This window comes from Uloborus diversus, chromosome 9, assembly GCF_026930045.1.
Source record: "Uloborus diversus isolate 005 chromosome 9, Udiv.v.3.1, whole genome shotgun sequence".
NCBI classification, from domain to species: Eukaryota; Metazoa; Arthropoda; class Arachnida; order Araneae; family Uloboridae; genus Uloborus; species Uloborus diversus.
Genome location: NC_072739.1, coordinates 130,073,857 through 130,084,088, shown reverse-complemented (window position 1 = coordinate 130,084,088; position 10,232 = coordinate 130,073,857). Strand labels below are relative to the sequence as shown.

The 10,232-nt window shown below is 35.4% G+C and overlaps 1 protein-coding gene across 1 annotated transcript; it reads right to left on the bottom strand.

Moving 5' to 3' along the window:
• Nucleotides 1–309: 309 nt before the first annotated feature.
• LOC129229917 (ileal sodium/bile acid cotransporter-like) lies at nucleotides 310–9,057 on the bottom strand. The gene is made up of 4 exons (XM_054864297.1): nucleotides 7,924–9,057; nucleotides 5,968–6,139; nucleotides 4,159–4,294; nucleotides 310–848 (listed from the first exon to the last, which is right to left on the bottom strand). The coding sequence occupies exons 1-4, from the start codon at nucleotides 8,449–8,451 to the stop codon at nucleotides 344–346; spliced, it is 1,341 nt and encodes a 446-aa protein (XP_054720272.1). The 5' UTR covers nucleotides 8,452–9,057; the 3' UTR covers nucleotides 310–343.
• Nucleotides 9,058–10,232: the final 1,175 nt, after the last annotated feature.

The window sequence follows — 10,232 nt, the reverse complement described above, 5'->3', positions numbered from 1 at the left end:
GGGGGGTCACAAGGGTCATTTTTGGGAATAAATAGGGGATCCGGGGGACAATTTTGAAATATAAGCCCAAAAACTCAGCCTTAGACTACCTTTGGTCCCCATAAAGGGGAGATGACCCCCCCCCCCCTCTGGATACGCGCGCGCCATCCACAAAGCCATCTACAAAATAATCTTGAGATTTGTTTTTTCTTTTCGGTCAATGCGCGGCACTACCATTGGCTAAATCTAGTGAACAACTCATAATAGCTGTTAACATTTTACAGAAAAAAATATACGTGCAAGTTATATATCATTTACAGTGTGTATAAATCCAAAATTTATTAAATTGGTACATAAAAGTTGTCTAATAGTTAACATCAGAATCAGCTGCCATATTTTCCATCCCTTTGTTCGTGGAATCATACTCCTCCTTCTTGGAATGGATAGACTGCAGTTCGAACGTATCACTTCTGAAGCAACAATTCCTAATCTTTTGAACACAATAAATAACGAAGAGCGGCAATGGCGTGATGATGGAACCTGCCACGGGCACTACGGCAGCTATATCCGACACAGGTGGTTTCAAGGAATAACTGAGCATCAAGAAAGCTATCCCAGTGTTCTGGATTCCAGTTTCCACGGCAACAGCGATCATATCTTCCTGGGGAAAGCGAAAAGCGAAGGACACCAGAATGCCAGCCAGGAACCCTGACCAAACGCTGAGGCTGGCGGCGAAGATGATTGGCCAACTTAGCAGGAAGAAAATATAAGTATTGGCCACGGAAGCCAAAATGATGATGCAGATGATGATGACGATGCTGACGGGTGCTAGGATCTTCTTTGAGACAGCTGCTAGTTTCGGAAGGTACCTATAAAAAGAAGCACAATAATCAGTTTGGATTTACTGAAGCAGATAGAACGTTCCCTAATTAAGGATTTCCCGCTGGAAAATGGAAAACATGCGTAAAAGTTTCATGTATGTTACTCTGAAGTTACGAAAATTCTTCAGCTCTCAATCAACAGCACTAACACACGCAAACGGTTGTCTCTTTGCAAAAGAGTAGCTTTACGATAATTCCCATTCGTTGTTCGGGGCATTACATAACACCAGAAAATGTAAAGAACCACAGAATTTTACAGCATCAGCAAATGTACAGTGATCCAGAACATAAGCTACAGTCCAACGAGAACTAAAAAAGAAAAAAAAAGAAAGAAAATATAAAGTGACCCAGGACACCAACCACAGTCAAACGGAAAAGCCAGAAAAGAAAAAAAAACTGTTAAGTGACCCACAGCGCCAACCACAGCCAAACAAGAACAAGAAAAGAAAATGCGAAGTGACCCCCGAAGCCAAAACCTCATTCGAACGGAAGAGTCGGTAAGTGACCCACAGTCAAACAATAAACAGTAAAGATCAGAAAAATACTTTGAGACCCAACCACGATCAAACGGAAAAACCGGGGGGGGGGGGGGCAAAATGAAAGGACGAGACAGGAGCTACGATGACGTTTTGGGGCAGTACATCCGAAGGAACTTCTTGCAGCATTACACCCAAACGAATCAATCAACGATCGAAATTGTTCAAATAACATTTAGACACAGCTATAATCCATGAAGATCATCAATAGCGTCTATATGAGACATCTTTATCAAGTTAGCATTTGTTGGTGCAATGGAACGTTTTTGAAAAACAATTTACGTAGTTGATATTATTTGCTTATGCATGATCTACGAAATGTCTTAGAAATGGTTTGTAAAAATCTAACTTTGTTATCGAGATACTAAAACATTTTGGCCATCCTCAAATGAAATTTGGTCTTAATGGCCGCCATCTCTAGAAGTTATAATACACCGACATACTCTTACAATAAAACTTATTCACAAACTTTTATGACATACTCTTACTTTGGAGTGCAAAGGAACTCACAAAAAAATAGGTTGAAGTTCTTTAGTTATTTTAGCATTGTAAAAAAAAGTTGTTTTTAAAACAAACCATGTCAGTTCAAAGACGTGCAAATTGAAAACCACGATTATGTACTGGAGAGAGAAACAACTATTTTTTTTATAGCAGACAACAGATGACACGTAAATAACAGTAATGTTCTTCTACAGTAGCATACAAGCTTTCAGAACTCTGACGTGGTTTTTTTATAAACGAAAACGTGAGAAAATATAAATAAAAATAAGCTTACTTCATAGCATTAAATTATAGCGTCTTAAAATTCCACTCAAAAAAGGTTTTGCTCACGAACTTATTTTTAAGTCCTATTATCTTGTGCAAGAACAGTTGAACATATTCACAGTTTTGCTAAGAATTGTCAATTCAAGAAAATTTGTGTTTTGCGCATTTGACACGCCTGAATAAATGTCATAACTCTATGAACAAAACGAGGCACGAGCCCCGGGACGATAGTTAACTTTTGAAGTTGGAATAATACAATACAGCCAACAATCGTTTTTCATCGGAGGTAAGCTTCCTGTACTGCTTTGATTATTGCTTCAAAAAATTATTGAATGTATGAAGTTTTTGTAATACACATTTTGTTTTTAGAAAATAATATTGCATTTTTATTTTGAAAAATATCAATCTAATGACAACGTCACTGACAAAATAGGCGGCGAGAGGGCTGTTTTAATGGTTGTGGCCAAATAGGCCACTGAATAAGGCCTGGACAACTTATGTAGTGCATTCGGGGAAGAGTGATAGAGGTCGTAAACAAATTTGGTGTCAACATTTGCTACTTTCACTCTTTGGAATGGCGATTTTGCTAGTGAACATTTCGTTTATCCGATTGGCACTGTTTTCTGCATCCCATCGCCAATTAGACAACTATATTGCCAAGTGTCCTTCGTTTACTTCTACAATCAGTTCTCGCTGACTTCACTATAGTCGTCTTCAAAGATGAAATAACTAAGTGCGTATCCAAGGATCTTCGCGACTTTCTCCTACTGAATGCACAAATGCAAGGCAGTCAGAAATCCATCATCGAAGACACAACTTCCATCAAAGATTTTATGCATCAAAATAAACTCGGCTGGCACAGTATTTTTTGGCCCTGGGTAAGATGAATTCCGATGGGCACGGAGTAAACAAGTCCACATTCTAAGGTAGGTGAGGAAAACATCTTTGAGAAGTTAAACGCATATGGAATGCTTTTTCTTATATAGTTGGAACTGTTTTAGCTCATTTGGCGATCAAAATGGTTCCGGGCCTGCTTAATTGGATTACACTCGTCAAAAACCGTTTTTTTTTTTTCAATAGCATTTAAAACGTTCTAACATATTCAAAGTTTTTTTTAGAATCAATAACCTTTCTGTTTCGGGACAGAAAAAATTAGAAGGGGGGGGGGGGGGAATAATCGAAAATATAAAGCACACTCGAAAGAAAAAAAAAAACTGCCATAGTATGAAAAATTCTAAGTGAACGGTGTCAGAATTGCTAGCCAATAACTTACTCTGCAAATACAGATTTTAAGTTCTTAATGTTTGGTTTGCTCTAAAAGAAATGCATTCTCTCAAGGCCAGACCTCTTCTTATCAGAGCCAGACTAAGTTGCTCATTGAGGCTATTGAACAATTCAGCACAATCAAACAAAAAACAAATCTACGTGTATAGTATGCTGCCGTGCTAACACAAAAGTCGTTTTCTGATGCAATTTTTGTCAAAATTGAGTTATGGTCGTCAGATGGTTCTTTGTCACATATTTCATCTAAATAGAATGTTTTATGGTCATTTGTCTGAGGGAAATATTTTTTAATTTCTTTTAATCAAAATCTGAATCGAATACATGGAGGCACACAAATTTAGACGGAAAATTCTCATTTTGAACTCAACTGCAGGTAGGACTTTTGTGCTTAGCACGGCAGTATAGTTCCAACAAGATGTCTGATCTTAGACGGGTTCATTTCTTCTTAGGGAAGGAATTCTTACTTTGGCACAAGGTCAATAGCTATCGCAGTACGTTATTGACAAAGCAAATACACATTTTCCTCACCCGTATTTTAACTATTGGAATAGTTTCAAACATCCTTCCATCGGAGTTCAACTTATCAGAGTGTACAATACAACTTATCAGAACTTATCTATACCTTTACTTATGAGACCCTTTATATAATACCGTAATAGATTATACACTTAAAACAAAGAAAATAACTGTAGAACTGTATTTTTTATTTTTACCTCTGAACAAGAAGTCCTACTCCGATGGGAACGGCGAGTGATGCCAGAGATGTAAGAATATTGGTAAAAGGAATTTTAATAGTGCTGCCCTCCACAATGGTCTTTCCTAATGTAAATAGCCACAGTGGAAGAGTGCCTAAAAATAAGATAAATAACAAAATTGACTTTTAATTATTTTACTAAAATAGTATTAAGTAAGTAAGAAAAGAAAAATATTTTTCGCTAAAAATATTAATAATTCATCGGGAAATTGCAAATAAGTCATAGAAAAAATCAAGAAAGATTTTTATTATTAAACTGCTTGTTAACTTTTTTTTTTCATGCTGCTTGTTATGGTTCCTTTCATGGAACCTATGCTCGCTGGGACATGTAACGGGTAATTGATTATTCACACATTATAATACTAGACTTTACTATTCTAATTACTACATTTACTATATACATAATACTATATATAAGACCGAGTGTGTCGCCAATGCGCATATCTCCGGAGTTCGTTCCGATCTCCTCTGTTCTGAGAGGACGTTTTCCCCAGTGACCTCAGAGGCTTCGACGTCACTTCCGATTACGATAGCGGAGTTCGATATACCATACTGCTGTTGATAATTAAAAACATCTTGGACGCAAATATTGCTGAATGGTTTTAACCAACACCCGGGGACGTTGTTTTAACATGGACGCTCAAAGAAAGCATGATTCAATGAATGATTTTACATAGAATCTAGCCAAAAGAGTTAGTTCTTCCGAGATCAAATTTTTCTTAAAAAGTCATTACAGGATTAATAAAATAACCTTTAAAGCCACTTCTTGGTAACATTGTGCTTTTAATGTACTAGTTTTACCGAACGCTAAGTTTTGTTTGAAAATGAAGCTTTACAGGAGCAAGTAATAACAAACTAATCAAACCGCGTGTATTTGCTTAAAACAATGGCCAGTTAGTTACTTTTTTGTTTCGCTGAAGTTTTGTTTGAAAATGAAGCTTTACAGGAGCTAAGATTTTCAAGCAATAACAAACTAATCTAACCGCGTGTATTTGCTCATAACAATGGCCAGTTAGTTACTTTTTTGTTTCGCTGAGACAACTCAGCTTTAGGAGAAGTGAGATTTGAAGAAAAAAAAAAACTGAGCTGAATTTCAAGCCCAAAAATATTTTTTCAAGATAAGTGAAAAACATTTGAGTTGATGGGCTCTTTTATGGAGTCAGTTCATCTAGTTTATTTATTTGTTTAAACTTTCATTAGATTTTGTTCTTTAAACAATCAACATAATTTGTCTTTTTCAGTAATCAAGGACTACTTGTTCAGTTCAGCACACTGCGTATGATGTAAAGGTAACTTTCTTAAATATGACGGGGGAAGGTCCTTCATCAACCAAAACAGTTTTAATGATCTAGCTGCACTAAAATATTAAGAAAATAACTTTCACCTTTGTGTGGAAATTAAATGTAAATAAACAAGTTTTTATCGCGCAAATTTTCAAATTAAATTGCATACATACATGTGCTTCAGAGTTACGTACAAATGACTCAATTCACTCATATATTTACGCTGATCAATTTTGATTTCCCAACAGGTAATATTTAAATAAGGAAAATAAATGGTTAAAGCTCAGCGCCAGGTGTTAGGTTGAAAATGATGTGGTGATATTTCTAAGAACTGCTGTAAATATCTTGTAAATAAATCTTGTACAGAAAACGATTTAGGGTACATTTCAAAACGTAACTAGCATTTGGTGACCCGAACGTGACATAAAACACTTTTCAGTTCTGGGCCATGTATTTCGAGTTTTATCTCACTAAAAGTGACTCACCAAAGGCTGCAAGAGTACTAAGAAATGTCATTGCAATGCTCAAGTTCAAATTCCCGCCCAGCAAGAGAGTCCACATATTACTGGCCCCTCCTCCTGGACTGCTACCGAAGGTGAAAAGGCCTAGGCGAAGGACAGGGTCATCGAATAAAAGAAGGCCGACGCCATAAGACACCTAATCAGAAAGATATAAAAATAAGGTTAGATAAAACAATTAAGAATACCATGCTTGTATTTTCAATTCTTAATTTTACTCCTTTTGATTGCGAATCTAACATGTTAAGGCTGTATTATAACTTTCAGTATTTCTTTGTTACTGTATGGCAACAGTAACGATGTTTATATTTAAAACACCGAACGTTGAGTTTGTTTGAATAAAATTTCGTATCAAATTAATTGGTCTTCAAAATAACGTCATCAGTGTCGCCCAATTTTTTATGAAAATTAAAACATTCACTAAAAATCTCCATCACATAATAAGGAAGCAGATCCTAAAACTCCCAAAATTAAGACAACCGTTCAAAATAAGGACCACAATTCCTATAATATTCCATTATAAAAATACAACTGTTCTTAAAACCTTAACAATTTCCATTAGAATAAAATGATATTTAGTTCCTAAGCAAGGAAAACAGACCCTAAAATGTATTATCATAAAATGGACTACAAGTATTGGAAGTTCACGGAATGGTTCTGAAAATTCCCAACATAAAATGGCTAACATGCATTAAAAAATTCCACTGCAAAAAGAACAAGAAAGGTTTGTTGTAATTAAAAGCTTTCAAAAGAAGACATATTAATCGCATTTTCAATTCAAGTCATCACATAAAGCATTTATATCTAAATGGAACTCCAGTAAATAGCAGTAAGACATAGAGAGTTATAGTGAGTGTGTGTGTGATCCAAGACTTAAATATTCAGAAGTTGAACACTCCACGGAGGATGATGATGATGATGTCGTGCCTCGTGCTCATGATTTTATGAGTTGTTAAATTTTGTCATAGACGCCAATGATAGTTCCTTTAAGATCTGTGTTGAATTCATAAAGCTTTATTTACTCCGATGTCATGCAGAGAAGCCAAAATGACATAGTAGCTAAAAACATGGGATTTTGTTTGCTCTGTGTCTATATAGTTGTCGCTTTATATATGTTTCTTACCAGCTGGTTCAATTTTCATCCAATCCAGTTCTTAATTCACCCATATTGTGTTTGTCATTTCTCAATTACAGTGGTAAACCAAATTAGTAGTCCCATAACAGTTGCGTTGAAAAATCAACTGTTAGAGCTGAGAACATGGTATATAATTTTACGAAATGGTTTACATTTGATTGAAATGTGACTTTGATTGTGACATATATGACTAGAAAAAGTGGCACCCACATACAAACAGCAATGACGTTTTTTCTCGACTTCGAAAATTATATCTTTCACATAAAAATGTATAATTTACCTTTTTAAGCTGACTTTCACTAATTATGTTTCTTTTTTTTTTTTTTTTTACAATTAAGAAATTGGAATTCGTTGAACTCCAATTGCTAGCTTATATTAGTTTCTCCAAATTAAAAATTTTCTAGTTTAAACTCTTAAAATAGTTTTCCTAACTTAAATAAAAATAAACCAAGCCACTGTAAGAAGCTTATACTCAACAGTAGAAAGATTAAGTAATATAGTAAATGTAACCCAATAATATAACATTAATAATTACATGCAATCAATTTCATGGTATTAAAATAGAAGCAGATTTGAAAGTATATGGTTATAACCAGAAAAGTTATAATTTTGTGAAATAAACTATAGTTTGGGTAAAACTAACCTGGCAGCATTGTGAAGGCTACGCAGATTCTAATCACAGCATTACGACTCTACCAGGCTAGGTTTGCGATTGCCTCTACTATATTTCAACGTGAAATCGCACACTAAACTATTTGCTTCAAAAAAAAAAAAAAAATCGTACTCACCAGAGGCATTACGACGAACTGGCATACCAGTCCTACAGCAGGTCCTACAGGTCTCTTTAGAACATTCTTAACTACGGTGATATCTAAAGCACATCCCATATTGATGTAATTAATCGACACCACCACTGCTACGAATGCTATGAAGATTTTATTGAGAATTTTGTCTTCCCTGAGAACCGTAACAGGCAATGATGGAGACAATCGGTTCCATGAAGTTGAGTTTTTCAGCAACAAAAACACGCTGCCAAATCCCAAAAAGCGGCCTCGCACTTCAATTGTACCATTGCAAAAGACGTCATCGCACGTGAAAGAATCTTCAAATAGACGAGCTTGTAGAATATCTTGAGGTTCAGCAGCTGTTGTTAGATTCTTATATTCGTGAAAGTCAAACTCTGTCATTACCACACTGACGTTGATAGAACTACCCATGTGCAGGTCTTCTACGAACGGTGGTTCAAATGAAACATGCAAGCCATTTGTTGCTTTAATGAAATAAGCAAAAACCAGGACAAAAATTCCGATATCCATTTCAGCCAACGGTTATTAATTAAAATATCAAACTTAGAACAGCTATTTGTGATATTCAACAAATCACAAGACAGGTCACACAGTCGATGAACAAAGCAAAATGCCATTGACCCTTAGAGCGAAGACATAAGTGAAGTTTGATAATCCAATTTTATCAAAATGAAATTTAGTCCATTGGTTAGAAAATATTTTACACATAGTAAAAAATACATTCTGAGTTATAGCATTAAGTTACATAATTGAGCGTAAGAAATTATTTTAATTTCGAACAAAATGCTTGCATGTTCTTGAAAAAAAAAAGGTAAGAGACATACCGCAAAATAGCATTTCAAATTGATTTATGAAAGAATGCGAACACCGGGTTTCGCAAGCAGTGGATCGGCCATAACTGAACGGAGGTAACCCTTATTATTCTCGTTTTCCCGTGGATATGTTGACATCGATATTTGTTCAACGAACACCGGAAAAGCAGAATATTCGCACAAAAGCTCGGTAATAAATTCAGGAAGCTCTCTTTTCGTGGAAATGCGGCCTACTGATTACGGTATCATTCCGATTTGACATTGCAGCCTCTTTGTTTTCCAGGGAACAACCTAATTTTATCAACTTTTTATCCCGCAGCGATAAGAAAATATTGTTTCAGTTGGAGTAGAAAGTCATTCTTTTTCCTGACTTGTTTATCTTCTGTGTTAGCTTACCTCTGACAGTTCTTTGAGTATTAAAAAGAACAAACCGGTCCGTCATCTCGTTAACCTTGCAAACTCTTATTAAAGGTTTCGTCATCAAAGATGGTAATTTGGTAAAAATAGCTTACTTCTTATTTTTTAATAATAACTCTCAACTGATTACTGCCACGTTCTTTTCAAGAATTTCGAAAAGACTCATAGAATTCGAACATTTATTTATTTATTTTTTTTTAAGAAGAATAACATGCTATGCATCCTTCGACATTTTCATCAGAAAAAAAGAAAAAAAAAACATTCCGTTCAAAGGCATGGCAAAAAATTTCTGAGAAGAGACGGGCGGAACCCCAAACGAAAACAAATGAATCCTGATGCGAAAGACAGGCCCGTCATTTGGGATATCCGTCCAAATTTCAAAAATATAACATGTTTATGCAATTTTGCATGTATTTCGATATGGTTTTCTTATAAAATGCATTTATTACTATATACCCTTTATCTACCAACTCCGGAATAAATGTAAATAGCGGGACTGGCTTAAAAGATAGAAATTTAGAAAAGTTGAACACTTTTTTCTTTCTTTTTTACAAACTTATCATTACGGATTAGAGTTGAAAACTGTTAAAACTTTATGAAGTTGTAGAAGTTTCTATAAAGACCTTCCTCATGCCTTTAAATTTTAAGAACAGTATAATTCACAGAAAATTTTGGCCACCATGTATTATTGAAGGGTTGCCCATCCCCAGTAACGGATCTACGATTTTTCCGAGCCGGGGTAAAACTTGAACTTGAAGCTGCAACCCTTACCCATCCTCATTTTTACATTGAGTGACAACGAAAAAAAAATTAATTTGAATTTTGACCTCTTGAATTCAAATTATGTTTTTCGCAATCACGCGTCTGTTTGTGTATGTAGGCGTGTATGTTTATGTATGTGGGGGGGGGGGGTATGTGTGTTTGTGTGTAGGGGATATGTGTATGTGTGAGTAGGCATGTGTGTTTATGTCTGTGTGCAGGTATGAGTGTGTGGGTAGTTGTGTGTAGGTGTCTGTATGTATGCGTGTGTGTGTTTGAGTTGTGTGTATATGTTTGTGTGTG